Genomic DNA, 17,323 nt, shown 5'->3' with positions numbered 1-17,323 from the left:
AAAAAAAAAAAAAAAAAAAAAAAATATATATATATATATATATATATACACACACACACTCATTCAGGTATTAGTATTCACTAGTGAAGTTTAACCAATACTTCTAAATGCAAGATACATAACATAAGAAATAGTTTAAACAATATACAGATTGTATCAAAGCGCCTTTTTTTTTTCACTAATGGTCTCTGGCTTATCAAATATTCAGGGATGATCTTTGGGTTCATTAGGCATTAACTGAAAATATCCCTTGTCATAAAGGTTCAAAGATTTTTTTCCTAATTGAAATACTCTCAAATTGTTTCCTTCCAGAAGATGTACTTCTGTAGAAGACATAAGTGAATCTAGCTGAAGAAATCAATGGCAAAAATTCTCTTAAACACACACAGACATTCTATAAAACACATCATGTGAACAATTACAAAAAACTGTAAACAATTTTAATAATCATTGCCAAATTTTCTTGTGATTTGTACAATTTAAAAATTGATATACTTTCACATCAATTTTTTAAAATATAACATTTGCTTGAATCAGAAATCATGAACAAAACCCATTACTTGACAGCTTAACCATCACTAACAAAAACGTTATTTAACTGAGTACTTCGAAAAAAGCAGGTCAGGGATTGGCAGGAAGATACATAAAAATTAAGGGTGGTTTTGATTTTAAAGGCAAAAATCTTCATAGAAATTTTTTGGGACTTATAAGTTTCTGCAATTGCTATTGTAAAAGTCTCAAGTATGTGAATCACTCAACTCCTTTTACCACTGATAGGGACCCGTTTGAAACAGTGGGAGGTACACTCTACCATTTAGGAATCGGTGTGGCTGCCATTGCTATGCTTTCAATCGCACACTCGTCAGTTCCTCTGCGGATCCTGAAGTAGCCACTCTCACCCCAGTTAGTGCCCCAGCTATTTTTCACAATCCAGTAATCTATCCCAGTGGCCAAGTCAGTGCCATAGCCCACGAGCAGGACAGCGTGATTTGTCAACTCAAAGGGGTTAAAAGGGTCTCTCAGCCCAGTGTGGTGATAGATCCCACTGTGGTAGTGCAGGAAATCATCATGCACTTCAAAAGCAACAGCCATGGGCCCCCGATGGACCAGCTCAAGCTTCATCAGGGCTTCATTGCAGCCCCCGTAGAAACCTCCCACATAGTAGTACTCAGAAGAGTAGTAACGAAAGCAGTCCTTCTTCACTGTGCAAGGGGAATCGGTGCCTGTGTAGGGGAAACAGGCCTCTTCCACCAGCCCAAAGTCTTGGGCATACTTTCCCGCGATGAGGTAAGGGAAACCACCTTCACAGCCTGAGGATGAATACATGGATGGCTTATTAGAAAAGGCACAGTAGATATGGTGACTTGCTTCTTCTCTGCTCTATTATTCTTCATGTATGTTTCTTCTTTTCTTATCCTTCATTCATGCTCTTAACTTACATGTCACTTCATGCATCCTCCTGTTTTGCCTTCTACCTGACTATCCTTTCACCCACCAACTTAATAGATGCTAATTTAGCACCATCATGGAAGGTAACTATAGCACAGTGGTTAAGTGGGAAGCCTCTGAAGCCTGTGTATATAAACATATAAGCCTATGTATATACCTACGTAGGTATAAACACAAAGCTATGTGAAGAATTTAATTTCTCTGACCCTCTGTAAAATATGAATGTTAATAGTACCAAGGATTAAGTTAATTACTTTATGCAAATACAACAAAAGTCAGTGATCACTGTCTCTGCTAAAGAGCTAGATATGCACACCTTGGTTCCTCCACAGGTAAGTATTCCCTGGAAACCTCCTGTCAAGGACTTCTCCCACATTCCTCTGATTACTGGCTATGAAACACACCCATAACCCTATACCTTTTCATCAACATTCTTCTCATCATTATAATTATTTAATTTCTATTTCTCTCACTTAATTGTAAGCTTCATGTGGGTAAAGACTGCCTTTATATATCACAGCCCACAGGGCATGACAGCCACAGTGTTGGTATTTAGTAATTATTTCAGAAAGAATGAAAGGCTCACTGACAAGTAATCATTCACCAGCAGTTCCAGTGGAACTGGAAACAGGGAAACCCCAGTATGGGGCTGACAGAGGAAAACTTTGAAATGGTAACAGTTTTCTCAGAATCAGTTGCAGCTGGGTTTCTTATACATTATATGTGTCCTGTTCTGGAAGCCTAAGTACTAAATTTAAAAATTCTCCTAGAATGAAACCAGTATTCATAGATTTTAGTAGGAATTAAGTTTTGGAATGAGACCATGTTTGGAACCCAAACTTCAATGTTTCAAAGCTGTGTGACCCTCACAATATTATAAAACTTCTTTGTGCCTGTCCCCTATCTAGAAATATGAACTATTCCTGCTTGTTCTCATGGTTTTGAGCACAGTTAGATTCTGTATATAAGAGGCAGTGCTCACTCAATATATAGTAACTGTTGACATTTTGCTGCACAGTGCAGTAAATTCCATGAGAAACCATCTATTTGTGCAAGGCAAAATTTGTTCTGGGGTTCTGTGATACTCTATTACACCATCCTTTTGCCTTTGTCAGCAATGGCCAACTGCAAATAGGTAAGGAACTCATAAAATAGTGCCTGAAATACAACACTTACCTTGGGCATACTGGCTACAAGATACGACTTCCTGAGGACTCAAGATTGGGGTCTGAGAATTGTTGGTTAGTATACGGATTCTTGCTTCTAACATACCCATAGAAGCAAATGAATAGCAGCTTCCACAAGATCCTGGAAATGGAAAAGAAATGTGTGTAAAATCCAAGAGACATGTGAAGCATCACAAAGAATCATACAAAAATTGGACTGGATAAGATTCACTAATATAGTATTTATATTGAATGTTGTTACTGCTCCTAAGAGTCAGTACAATATAGAAGAGTAATCAACAAATATCACATCTGAGATGCATTTGACAGCATTCCTGATAATGAAGAAAGAATTTATGTCCACAACATTCTAAGCCATCAGGCTGAGAGAGAACTGTGGAGGGTTACATGTGAGCTAAGCTTTTAAATATCTCAAATGAAGTGTAATATTTATGCTCCCCTCAAAACTCTTGTTGATGAGATGGGGCTTTTGAAAGTTAATAGGTCATGAAACAGTCCTCATGAATGGGATTAGTGCCCTTTATAAAAGAGACCAACAGAGATAGCTTATCCCTTCTACTACATGCGGTTACAGAAAAGGAAGGCAGTCTAGAGGCAGCAGGTGGGCCCTCCCCAGATACCCAATCTGTGGCACTTACATCCTGGACTTCCCATGCTGGAGAACTGTGAAAAATGATTTTCTGTTGTTTGTAAACTCAATGATACTTTGTTACAGCAACCTGAATAGACTACAAAAAGCAGCACTTTCCAAAGTATGTTGGATTCTAAGAATGACACCATTGTGTGTGTGTGTGTGTATTGTAGAGAGCTTGATTTAACCTGAGTGGAGGAGAGAGAATACAAAAGCCCAAGAAGAGTGCCTATTCTGCTGCATAAGGTAAGCACTGAGAAGGTGAAGTATAACTGCTATTTCAAGAAAAGGGAAAATGTTTTATTATAAGGGAACTTATATGAGCAATATTTCCTATGTTGCTTCAAACTATGTGAGTAAAAAAAATAAATACCTATAAGAAAATATAGCATATATACAAAAAATTGGGACTTTTTACTTGTTACATTTTTTAAAGAAATGAGCACACTTCTATCATGTGGCCTCTTTTACATCTGCCACTGACACAAAATCAACATGGTGATATGCTTGACCCAAATCCAAGATAAATCCAGATCTACACAAGTGGCATGTTATTTCATTTATTAATATATTAGTTTAACCAAATTATCTGAATGATTTAAATGGTGAGCATTACCTTATGAATATAAAATGAGATTTATGAACAATTATATAATTCAAATCATCTACATAAAGATAAGTCTCTTCAGTAAATCTGAATTTAGTAATTGCTTCTTTAGGGAGGAACGTATTGAAGAGTATTATACATTCAAATGTTTCCAGAGCCCCCGTTTTTCCTTTCTTGAAGCAATGATTACATCCCTCCTAGAGGCAAGGGAAACCAGGACACCACTCAGCCTCTAATATTCTAACTCTACTGGAGATATTTACACTGTTTTCCTCAAAGTAAACCATGCATTTTCTTAAGTGGCCACAGGAAATGTTTTCTTTTTCTTGGTTCCAATGAAGGAACTTGATTCATGTTTGTAGAAAGAATGAGTTTAGGATAAACATGGAGAGATATCCAAGAAATAAAGTGATATAGGGAAGTAGTCAAACTTTACTTACTTCTAAGCTATGAGAGAGGCAGAGTCCTGGCTTCTAATGTGAACCTCCTTTAAATAGTCCACGGTACTCCAGGGTCCTGGACCCAGTCCTATTAGCTACTATCATTTCTGATGTTTCACAAAATTATTCTCCTAAAAAATGTCAGATTTATTTTTATTATATACTTTTCTTACTGTTGATGATCTTTAAATTATGAATGTTAGAAGAGAAACACTTGTAAATGGGACTTAGAATTCCTCTACTGTACAAATGACTCACTTGATAATGTGTAAATGAGGCCCCCAAAGAAGCCAGGACCTGTTCAAGAACACACAGCTAACACAGGTGCTAAAGCCTTATGGTCCCCTAATGCAGGATTAGGGTCCCTTTTAGCTTGTAAACCTGTATGTACTTTAAAGCACTTTGAAATTCCTTTCCTTGTCACTAAATAGCCAATAAAAACCAAAATTAAACACTTTTTTTTTTGTTATTAAAACCAGCCAGATAGTACTATCCTTACAATGCCTCTTTCAAATGATAGGATGTCAAAGTACTAGATGGGTAAAATACAGACAAAGTCAGTGAGACATCAAAGGCTTACAAGAAAAAACACATCCCAAGAGAGTCTAGAAATGGTCCCATTAGGGCCATCTACCTTCCTCAGTGCACATCAGCCATGAAAATAATCTCTCATTATGTGACATCAGGTATTATGGCAGGGACAGGCTGCAAGTCTCTCTAGGATGAGAGTGGAATCAAGGGCTTAGGTGTGCCCTATTAACAGAGCAATCACCTCCCTCAAGCTCATGCCTTTCCCAGAAGAACAACAGCTGCCAAGGTAATTGGTGCCTGGCTTCAAAAGGCAAGGCTAAACCAAGCGCGGTGGTGCATGCCTATAATCCCAGTGGCTCGGGAGGCTGAGACAGGAGGATCCTGAGTTCAACGCCTGCCTCGGCAAGGGTGAGGTCCTAAGCAACTCAGTGAGACCCTGTCTCTAAATAAAAATACAGAATAGGGCTGGGGATGTGGCTCAGTGGTGGAGTGCCCCTAAATTCAATCCTCGGTACCCCCCCCCCAAAAAAAAAACAAAAAAACAGGCAAGGCTAGTCTAGATTCTACAAGAAACATTCTATCTTAAGAAGACTCCAGGCAATGACAAATAAGAAGTGGCTTTGACTCAGTCAGAGCTGTGCAATGACTTTATTTCCATAATCACAAAGAGATAATGGGTTTTTCATATGGTATGTATTCTAATAGTGGAGAACACACTGAACCAGGAGGAAAAAGTGAGGATTCTTTCTTTTTATCTTCTACCTAAGATGGATCAGGTAGTTAAGGCAGTTTAAGGTCCTGGCTATCCTATTCTAATAAACAGTCCTTAAAACTGGGACTTAAAGGACATGATTTTAAACATAAGGAAAATTGATGTGGCCAATGTGAGTCATACCTCTTCTCTCTTGATGACACAATAATAAGTAAATGCAGCACAGCTGTAAGAACAAAGGAAGTCCATCTTGCCCACTTCTTTAACTTCCCTTCTCTCTCATGCCTAAAGTGAATTTAGTTATAAAGTTTGTTTTGTTGTATGTTTTAAAGTAAGGATGGAACCCAGGGTGCTTCTACCACAGCTACATCCCCAGTCCCCTACTTTTTTTTTTTTTTTTTGAGATAGGGTCTCCCTAATTGCTTAGAGTTTCACTAAATTGCTGGGGCTGTCCTGGAACTTGCAATACACCTCCCTCAGACTCCTGAGTCACTGGCATTACAGATGTTATGTTATGGTGCCCAGCCAGAAATGACTTTTTCTAAAAGATGTCTTCAAGTATAAAGGTAAAACCTTATTTGTCTTTCATCTTGATTTACTCTCCAAGTAGATAAAAGTTGTGAATTCCCCTACTGTAGCTAATCCAGAATTTTGGGTTATTTCAAACACAGAAATTGTTAAAATTAGTGGAAACTTAATGCAGAACTTTTAAAGACATTATTTCCTCAAGTACTCTATGTACTGGTACAGATAAGGAATCAATTCAAAAGCAATTAATCAAAGTTCTTTGTTTTAAAATTGCTGATTGTAGAAATCATATTTACAACACTCAAGGAATAGGGAGCACTGGAGACAATGATAATTTGTCCAAATTACAAGAAAACCACCATCCAAGAATTTGCTTTAGAAAGTCAAATTTCTTTCCCAAATTTATTCCTATTATTACTTATCAATCATATTTTTGAGGATGAGAGGGAAATTAAGCTTTTCCTTCAAGCGTCTCCTATTCTCCCACTGAATTTTATAAATACTTCATTAAAGCAGTTATCACATTTTACCTTAAAGAGTTTTGCTTGCAAATCTTGCTGAACTGTAAGTCTCTAGGATAAGAGCTATGCCATATTAGTCTTTTTTTTCCGTATTAGTCTTTATGCCCTCTGCCATTATAAAAACTTCCTAACATACGTTAAATGTTTTTTTCTATAAACAATAACAGATGCAATAATGTGCTACTGGTAGCTTACATTATGGAGAGCTAACCATGTCCTAGGTTCTCAATAATCCAGTCAAAACATGATATGCAATAAATTACTTGCTTACTTCATTACAATAGGCATATAGAGGATTTGTTTGGTCATGGGGTAAATTTTAATTCTCTCAATATCGACCTTTTATTTTTACTTTTCATTCCTTTATCAATTATCTTCAAATTTCCTCATTTCCAATCCCACCTTTTCAAAGTTCTCTCCAGGAAACAGAGAAGGTAGAGAAGAAAAGATTTCAAGATTATACTTTCCCTAGAGTTGGTGAGTCTTGGTGCCCACTGGCTGCTATCAGACCTGCTGAAAGCTGTATACACTCAGAATGAAACAGAGGGCTCCTGAACTTCCTCATGCTGAGGATAGATGCCAGGAAAGCTGAACCTTTTTGAGATGACACTCAAAAAGTTTTCTATTTTAGAACACTGAAGATTTTTAGATTAGGCATGTGCAAATTGTATGACACAAAAGATTCTCCAAATAACTGTTGGGTAAAACTTAGGTTAACAGATAAATTGCTACCAAGTGAAGGTAAAGAGTTTACTAAATCAACTCATTGTATCAAATTTCTGGAAATAATTGATAGAATTCAATTACAGTGATACTTTTGACAATCCTGAGTTCTGCTTCCAGGCTTTGATTCAGGAAACTGGGTTTGTACTTACCATCAGATACATATTCTGATATAAAAAATGAATTAAGGTTTCTTAAATAGGTCAAAAAACATTCCAGAATAAAATTCTGAAATGCCATTTTCTTGGCTCATACAGTAATTAAAGTCTAAATGATGGGGGATTGAAAAGACAGCTGACAAAGGATGACAGCAACCCCATGCATATAAGGAAGACCAATTTTAATTGTATATGATTCTTCATTTCTACAGCAGACTTTCCTACTCACAGGACAAACGAGTTGGATTACATATCACTCTAGTCATTGCTATTTACTTGGAACAATATGAGAAAGATACTGAAGAAATGTTGACCTCAGTTGCAAAGATTACCTATGACCAAAATCTGCCATGGATACAAATGAAAAGAGTGAGAATTCATAGGCCACATTTTTAAACATTTCTTTACTAAAACAGATCACATTCTTTCCACCTCTATACAACCAAAACCTTAAGAGTCTGATATATAGCAAATGTTCAAAGAATAGTTCAGAATAAATTAATGAAAACTCAGTTTTTGTTATTTTTTTTTTTTTTTTACCTTGGTTTCGAACAGGGCTAACAAAATTGATACCACGAACATTTCTCCAGTCCCAAGATGCTGGCAAATTTAAAATCTTTTGCTGTATTTCAACAGTCAGTGGGGCAGGTTTTGGCCTAAGATGAAAAGATATACGTGACATCAACATACAGTTTTTCCTTTGAGGATGATTTTCTAAACTCTAATTCCATGATTTCAACTATTAATCTAGCTAGGATCTAGCTTCAGATCCAAAAAGCAATTGTCTCATGAGTGTTTCAGTGTATCTATTGCACAATGTGCCAATTATACAACTCAGTTTCATAAGTAGCTTTCAATAAACATTTCTTTTTCAGGATCCAGTTACTCTCTCTTGTGAAATGATACCGGTTTCATATATCACTGCAATGCTATTTTTAGTACACCTAAAAAGCTGTGTTCTCATTCTCACTTTGGACAGTTTGACCAAGAAAGGAGATATAAGAAATTGAAGATGGCATACAAAGAGAGGTAGAAATAAAGACAGGACTAACTGTTTTTGACTCAGGAGATTGTGGTGTTACTAGTGGCATGGCTGTGAAAGAAGTTATCCAAGAAGGAAAAAGTCAAAGTATAGACAGTCTAGCTTTACAAGTGACAGATAAAACTGTTTTCTCATTATAGAACTATACATTATATGATATAGTTGGAAAGTCAGACATGCAAATGAAAGCTTCCTGGGCCTCTGAATGAAAAGATATTTTTCTGGAAATGAGAAAATTATTCTACAAGCATCTCTATATTAGAGATTTAAGACAGATATACCCACTCATTCATATATGCTCACATGAATGCACATGCGTTTTCTCTCTCTCTCTCTCTCTCTCACACACACACACACACACACACACACACACACACACACAGCTGTAGCTCCAGACACAGACTTTCTGGAGTTTCCAAGTCAGCCAAATGCCATCATTGTTCCATGTCTTTGGGTTGTTGCTCCTTTTATTTAAAATCCCTGTTGAACACCACTTAAAACTCCTCTTAGAGTCTTCCTGTAACTTCTAAGTTTAAAAACTACTCAGCTCCCACCCACCAAAGTCCAAGGAAAATTCACTCTCTTCCCTCTATGTTTCTTCAACTCTTTTGTTAGGGCATTATTTTTGCACGGTAGTAACATTCATTTTTCTATTACTGTAAACCATTTGAATTTCTTATGTAATATGGTATTGTCATACCACTGTGTAATAACTTTTCAGCAACTGGTTTTTAGTAGGTCTACTTTAGTCAATGGCAAAGGCCCCTTCTGGACTACTTCATAGTCTCTGCACTTATTCCCCAGAGGTTCCCTCTCCACTCAGAGATGACATAGTACAAAACTGAAGTGAGATGGAACAAAGAAGAAAATAGTAATAAATAATTTGAAAAGTCATAATAACCTTGACAATTTTATGGACCAGACAGAATATTCTATACAGAAATGTTAATTAATTAGTCATTAAAATATTTTCTTAGCCAGGAGATTAGTTGAAGGTCTATATGTTATGGAAATGAACATGAGGCGGTCTTAGGCAACATGGAAGACAATATTAAAAGACATGAAGCATACAGAAATTATTATAATGAGTATAATAAAGTTATAGTTAACATTGTAAATGCCCCAGAAATAACCAAGATATATATAAAAAGCTTTGTAGTACAATTTTACATACATGATGGGAGAAAACAAACCTGGGATATTTGATTTGAGATTTAGGAATAAAAATAGGGTGCACAGTGGTGCATGCCTGTAATCCCAGCAGCTCAGGAGGCTGAGGCAAGAGGATCACAAGTTCAAAGTCAGCCTCAGCAAATTAGGGAGGCACTGAGCAACTCGGCAAAACCCTGTCTCTAATAAAATATGAAAAAGGGCTGGGGAGTAGCTTAGTGGTTAAGCACCCCTGGGTTCAATCCCCAGTACCAAACAATAGGGCACAAACAAATTTTGAAAGGAAATAAATTGTTTTGCGATTTTTTTTTCGGGCTTTTTATTTTATTTACTGGATTTGTGGTTGTATCCTTTACCAACACAAGAACAAGCAGAAGATAAATATACCCAAATGTCAAGGCAACACACTGTGGAGGTATGTATTCTAAAATTCCTGTTTATACATAGGAATGCTTGTGCCTGTGTTTTCTAGTTTTCCTACTTTTACCAGCTTAGCTGGCACACTAAATTTGTCGATGAATCAAAAAATAAATCAGAAAAAACCCCAAAATAGTTATATTAGAATCTGTTATTATATGTGCTCCTTTCTTAATATAATTACCCGATATCTAAGATCTTGTCAAGTTCATAATGTTCAAGGACTAAATAGAAGTGAGTTCAATAATTTCTATTTCACTTGGTTATATTAAATTAAAAATTCATGGGGAGAATTACCATATTAAAATTATGGGTCTAGAAATAAGTCCTCTTGGAATTAAGACTGAGTGAGCATCACTCAAACAATCTTTGATGCAGGTAAGATTTGATGATTTTTGGTAGAATAAGACAGCCTGTAAAAAAAAACAAAAAAACACCAGGGGTGTTCATGTGGAGGCCAGGATAAAGATGTGGGTACTCTGTCAACACAGCAGAGTCAGTCCTGGAGAGTGGCTACCTACTTGTGGCCATTGGCTAAAGTGGGTGGTACCCAAAATGATAAAATTAGGAATCATTCTAAGCAGGAAATGTGTCCTTCTGAATCTTATATGTGAATCACTTAGCTTTAAGTGAATATAAGTTTGGAGGTACTTAATATATAACATGGTGCTTTAGGATTGAATCAAGAGAAGTTCCAAAGACTGTGAAATTTAGCAGTAAGACATTGGCAGAGTAGGCAAGGTTCATGAATTCTAGACATATCTCAGCTATTTACTAATATTGTGATAGTAAGTCCTATAATGTTTTTAAACCTGTTTGTTCTTAAACATGAACTAGTAGGATATACTTATTTTTCTTAACTTTCTATGTCAGGGTGAAAATCAAATGACAATTATATACACACAGATTCTATATATGAATATATATATATATATATATATATATATATATATNTATATATATATATATATATATATATATATATATATATATATATATATATATGAAAATGCTGTCTAAATTGAAAATGCTAATATTATGCTCATTATCCTTATTACTCAATGATTTAAAAGACTTAAGAATATTTAAATTCTCTCCGATTTTATGCAAGAGGTGTCAATCAAATGAAATGTTGTAATCACAAGAATTACCACAACAGAAAAAAATCAAGATGACAAGAGTGGTCAACTTATAGTTACAAAGCAAAAGTTATTATACTTTCAATCCACTCTCACCTATGCCTGTCATCTTTGAGTGATAATGGTTTTAGTTGCTTATGTTACACTTTTTTATTTTTGAGATCCATTTCCCTGAACTGCACCCTATATTGAAGAATTAAAAAGTTCAATCAATACATATAAACTAATTTTCTCAGATATGTAAAAATTAGTAAATAATATGAATAATAACAGAGAAATTTAAGTTTGGCAGTATCATGCAATTTCAAGGCATCTATCTTGGTTCTGTCACAGCTTTACCACTTAGTAGCTGTGACATTAGCAAAGAACTTAACTTCATAAAACTAGTTTATATCTGCTAAATGGCTATAATCTTACCTACCTCAAAGGGTTGTTAAGTAAAGTCAATGTAGTAGTAGTAGTAGTGTGATAATGGCTAACAGTACCTATCTCCAAGTCTGTAAGAAGCAGCTATGGTGATAAAAACTGTCATTGTCATTCATGTCATTAAGAGTCCTAAGTAAGATGTTGACACACTTAATTGAGTATCTGGCACAGAACAAGTATTTAAATGTTAATTTTCATGTCCCACCATTCTATAAGGCAGGGTATTTGTCCATCAATATACTCATACATAGAAAAAAAAAAAACAAGAAGTGAAGCTTACTGGGTGAAAATAAAAAGAGGGAAACGGGAGTTCAAGTGGATGCCAAAAAGAGAATTATACACATTTTAAGGACACTGTACACACCTAGCTCTTAAGGTTTTGAGTCCAGATTCTTCAGAAATCTGGTAAAAATTCTGGACTCAAAGAGATACTCAAACAAATTTTGTCTGGAATATCAGCAATTTTACAGACACCCTAAGCCTCAGATTAAGAATCTCTCTGATATGTGGATGTTGATCCATAATGGGGATGGGGAGGGAGCATGGGAGGAATGGAGGAACTTTGGATAAGGGAAAGGGGAGGGAGAGGAATGGAGGGGTCATGGGAGTAGGAAAGATGGTGAAATGAAATGGACATCATTACTAATTACATGTATGAAGTCAAGAATGGTGTGACTCCATTTTGTGTACAACCAGAGAAATGAAAAATTGTGCTCTATATGTGTACTATGAATTGAAATGCATTCTGCTGTCATGTATAACAAATTAGAATAAATAAATAAATTTAAAACAAAAGAATCTTTGGGGCTGGGGTTGTGGCTCAATGACAGAGCACTTGCCTCACATATGTGAGGCACCACATAAAAATAAATAAAATAAAGATAAGGTGCCCATGTATAACTAAAAAAAAAAAAAATTAAAAAGAATCTTTGAGCAGGGCATGGTGGTTCATGACTATAATCCCAGCAGCTTGAGAGGCTGAGGTAAGAGGATCGAGATTTCAAAGACAGCCTCAGCAAGTTGCTTATCAAGGCCCTAAGCAACTTATCAAGACCAGGTCTCAAAATAAAATATAAAAAGGGATGGAGATATGGCTAAGTGGTTAAGTACCCCTGGGTTCAATCCCTGGTACAAAAAAAAATTTAAAAGAATCTGAAAGTTTCTATTGTATTACTGCATTATTATAACGGAACTAAGTTTTATACAAAAAGTCTACTAAGAATCTGTCAGCCAGACTGTAGTATCTGTTTCAGTATTTCCTATTCATTTGATTCCATCTCCTTATCTTAAACTTTCTGTGGAGATTGAGTAGTAAAAGCAGCCTTCCCTAAAGGTAGCCCTCCTCTGAAACAGAACTGGCTGGATGAACTAGAGAGCTTAACCAAGCAGAATAGTCCTTCAGAAGCACAACATATGACACATGGCAGAGCTGTTGTGTCTGAGGCTCAGAGGCCAGTCTCCCAGGCTCAACTGTTAAAACTCCCACTCTGAAGACTCCTTTGGATTTTTGTTATTAAATACATTTTAACTTCCTGCCTCACATAGACCCAACAGGACTCCGATTAGTGACTCCAAGAGGGGCATATGTATGATATGCTCCCTTTTCTCAAGTTTGATTGGCCAGAGCATCTTATGGACTGGAAATTCCCAGACCCAGAATACACTCTGAGAAACACCACAGAAGATTCTTTTGAGAAAGGGTCACAATTACAGGGAAACGTTATCAGCTGAATAAGACAAAACTCCATATAGTTTTCCAATTAGGAAATGCTATAGCATTAGGATTATCAATCTGCAGATGAAAAAAATTAGTTACATATCTTAGTTAAGTGAGTAATTACTCAACTGTCTGTTGCAATAATGAAAATTTGAACCATGGATTTTAGATTTTAGGGAATTAAGCACTATATTCTCTGAGAAATGTAGAATATTTCAATATACTAAGGAAAATAACTTACCTACATAATTTATCAACTTTCATTAGATCCTTATTTGTTTCTAATTCCCTTTCCTTTAATCTTGTTATCAATTTCTTCTGAAGAAGGTATGGGCATCACAGGAATATCCTTGGCCCCTTAACAAATGTTAAACCCTTTGCTAGCTATAGTTACAGTTTCTATAAAAACTGTTATACTGATTAGACAAATTTGAAGTATTATGACATAATTTTCCAAAGTAAGAAATACTCCAAGATGCTTGTAAACTAAAGAGAGAAAATGCCACCTTTGGCTGAAGAGAGTGGAAATATATTGATAAATAAGGAATTTTATTTGCTTGACCTTAAAGCCCTGAGAGTTTCAGATTTTTCCAAGTGGCATATTTGACCATTAATGTAAGCAATTTGAGGGGTATCAAAAGGAGAGTGGTAAAAATAGGTAAAATGAAAAGGGAGTTTTCAGGAATTGGGTATCATCAATTGAGATTGTTTGAAAGCAGATCAAGGCAGTAAATATACTTATGATCATATTTAGATGACTTTGGATACCAGGGTAAATTTATTCATTTGATAGCAGGCAGAATACAGTTGTAAAAGAGTATATAGGAAGATGAAATTTGCTGCATTTCATAGAATGGGTAAAACTAGGGACAGGGAGCATAAGAGAACAAACTCACAGACACAAAGAGATAGGAGGCAGGGCCAGGGATGGTGGCATATGCCTGTAATCCCAGACTTGGGAGGTTGAGGCAGGAGTATCAAAGTTCTAGGACAGCCTCAGCAATTTAGCAAGGCCCTCAGCCACTGACAGAGACCCTGTCTCAAAACTAAAAAGGGCTGGGGATGTGGCTCAGAGGTTAAGTGTCCCTGGGTTTAATCCCCAGTACCAGAGAGAGAGAGAGAGAGAGAGAGAGAGAGAGAGAGGAGGCTGCAGGATAGTAATCCATTGAACAAAAGAGTAATGACAAAGCCCTAAGCCAGTGTAGAAAGGGAGTAATGGAAATTAAGAGATACTACCCAGAAAAATCCCAAAACAGGACTTGGAAAGCAATAGAATATCTATAAATAGGAGAGGAAGAGGATCTAAAAAGATAACATAAAAAGATTACATTGGGATGATCAATAAAATAGTAAGCAACCAGGTGGGGCTAGCTGGAAGATGGCATTTGACAATGCCTACTTGTGATAAAGAGACATATGTTTTTACCTTGGGATTCTTTGACGATGGCCGCCACTTCTCCTAATCATATCTCTCAGGCTAAGAGTCTCATATTCCATGTATGTTGTTGCAGTCCAATACTTCTGAATAGTGTTGATAGCTTTCACAAAGTTGTGGTCATATTTGTAGAGCCTAGTAGAATACCTGCCAGCAAAAGTGAGATAGTCAGATACAGTCTTTGCTGATTTAAACTTTACTAAAATAGGTGCTCAACTAAAAGTTGAGAGTGGTATTGTCCTTTAGGAAGACAACTGGCAATAGCCTAGAACCATATTGTCTCTTCTCAAAGTTAAAATTAGCTAAAATGTATGTATAATAATATTCAATGAAACACTTTTATATTCATGATAGATTGCAAACAACCTAAATGAATATTCTAAATTAAGGAATTAAACAACTACTTCATTTACTATATGGTTTATTCAGTAAAAATATTTAGAAGATTATTAATGATATGAAGAGTTTGTACTATACTGATATTTAAAAGATAATCAGTTTATATAGAATTAATTTTGTAAATCTATAGTACATTTATTTATATTTATTTATCTTATTTATATTTATATATAGTACTTTTATTGTGTGTGTGTGTGTGTGTGTGTGTGTGGTGTGTGTGTGTGGTGTGTGTGTGTGTGTGTGTGTGTGTGTGTGTGTGGTGTGCTGGGGATTGACCCAGGGCCTTGTGCATGTGAGGCAAATACTTTACCAACTGAGGTATATCCCCAGCCCCCAGTTATATTTTTTAATTGCTAACCATGTTTATTTATGAGTGGTGGTATGAGAATCTCATGTTTTCCCCATTCTCTACAGTTCCTACAATGCACCTTTATAAGAAAAAAAAACAAAGAAGACAGTGCAAACTGTATGCACTATCAATATAGTGTGCACATATTATAACTATACAATTCAAAAGAATTCTGTATGGATTTTTTTTATCCTTGTTATTTAAAATATGGTTCTTGAATCAACATCAGCAATAATATCTGAGTTTTTAAGAAAAGCCAAAATGTATGATATGTCAAGATCATTGTAATGTTTTGAGCAACTAATAAAAAAATTAAAAAAAAAAAAAAGAAAGAAAAGAAAAGCCAACTCTACTCAACCCAAACCACCTAAAACAAAATCAGCACTTTAACAATTTCCCTAGGTGATTCATGATAGCATTAAAATTTGAGGAACACTGGTTTATCTTATGACAAATGCTTGGATGAGATGTAAAAAAATTTAACACATAAAAAGCATGTTACAAAGCATTAAAAAAGAGGTGATTATTTCTTTAGTCCAAACATTCATCAAACCTATGTGCCAGGAGCTAGGGATTACAGACTTCAACATTATTATCCCTATTTAAAAACATTCTGTGGTGTAAGTGTGATTCACTATCCAAGACTTCCATGAACAGTCAGTTATGCAAAGCAAGATATACCTGAGTAACATTTTAGCATACTGTGAAATTTTCTTTCTCTTTTAATTCATGTTTGTAGAGAAAGTATTTTCATCTCATCAAAAAAAAAAAAATGAAGAGCACAGCAAATAATAAGAAAAATTTGTGATCACATTGATAATTTTTAATCAAAATTATTTTTCAGTTGTTGCAAAGTGTGAAATTAGAGGGATATCTTTATTAGATTATAAAACTGCTTGTGTCACATTTTGGAAAACACGCAAAAACAAAACCAAGTGATATAATTGTTTTAAGTGTTTCTTAAAGGGCCAGAGTCAATTTTAAATTGTGAAATACACATATACATTTGCATACTTCTTTTATATGAAAATCTAGAAAATGCACAATAAATTTACAGAAAGCAGATCAATGGTTACCTTGGGAGAGGCAAGAAAAAGAATTCTAAACATTGAGGGAAGGTAATAAGCAATGTTCATTATTTTGATTTTATAATTATTTTCCAAGTGCATACAAATATCAAAACTTATCATTTCTACACTTTAAATACATGTGGTTTGTTGTATATCAATTACAACTTAGTAAAGGTATTTTTAAAAACCAGGAGACATTTTAAACTATTGAACCATTTGGGAAATAGAGAATGCATGCATATAACCACGTTATTTTAAGATATTTAAAATTCTCTAAATTTCATGAACTGGTAAAAAATATATATATTTAAATCTTTAATTTTTGTAATATCTCTAGTACCCACAGACTACATCTATATTATCTATAGTATCTACAACCTATTTTAAATTTGGTGTGGAAGGTTTTTCCCCTGCAAGTGAAATATTTCTGAAAAATTTTCCATTGAGGAGTCACTTTTCCCTATCGATATCTCAGAAGCATACACAGCCCTACTTCCCTTGCCTACTCATAACATCTAATAAAACCTCTTCTGCAGATATACACATTACAGTAATGACAAGATGCCACCAGAGGTTCTAAGCACTATTACTTTTGATGTTTAAGATCCAAGGAGATTAAAAATAATGTATCTTACTACAGGTAACAGATCATTAAGAGCCGATAGAGACCTA

At 35.3% G+C, this 17,323-nt stretch overlaps 1 protein-coding gene across 1 annotated transcript in view; it reads right to left on the bottom strand.

Moving 5' to 3' along the window:
- Positions 1-418: 418 nt before the first annotated feature.
- Positions 419-17,323, bottom strand: part of Ctsc (cathepsin C) — a 36,082-nt gene continuing 19,177 nt past the window's right edge. The window contains exons 4-7 of the mRNA XM_048787871.1: positions 14,825-14,980; positions 8,028-8,143; positions 2,626-2,757; positions 419-1,310 (exon numbers count right to left, since the gene is read on the bottom strand). Coding sequence (XP_048643828.1) covers positions 808-1,310; positions 2,626-2,757; positions 8,028-8,143; positions 14,825-14,980 — 907 coding nt within the window. The 3' untranslated portion in view covers positions 419-807. The remainder of the gene's footprint in view (positions 1,311-2,625; positions 2,758-8,027; positions 8,144-14,824; positions 14,981-17,323) is intronic.

This window comes from Marmota marmota, unplaced genomic scaffold, assembly GCF_001458135.2.
Source record: "Marmota marmota marmota unplaced genomic scaffold, marMar, whole genome shotgun sequence".
Classification (NCBI taxonomy): Eukaryota; Metazoa; Chordata; class Mammalia; order Rodentia; family Sciuridae; genus Marmota; species Marmota marmota.
Note: the sequence above shows the minus strand (reverse complement) of the source record. Positions and strands in the feature narration are given on the sequence as shown.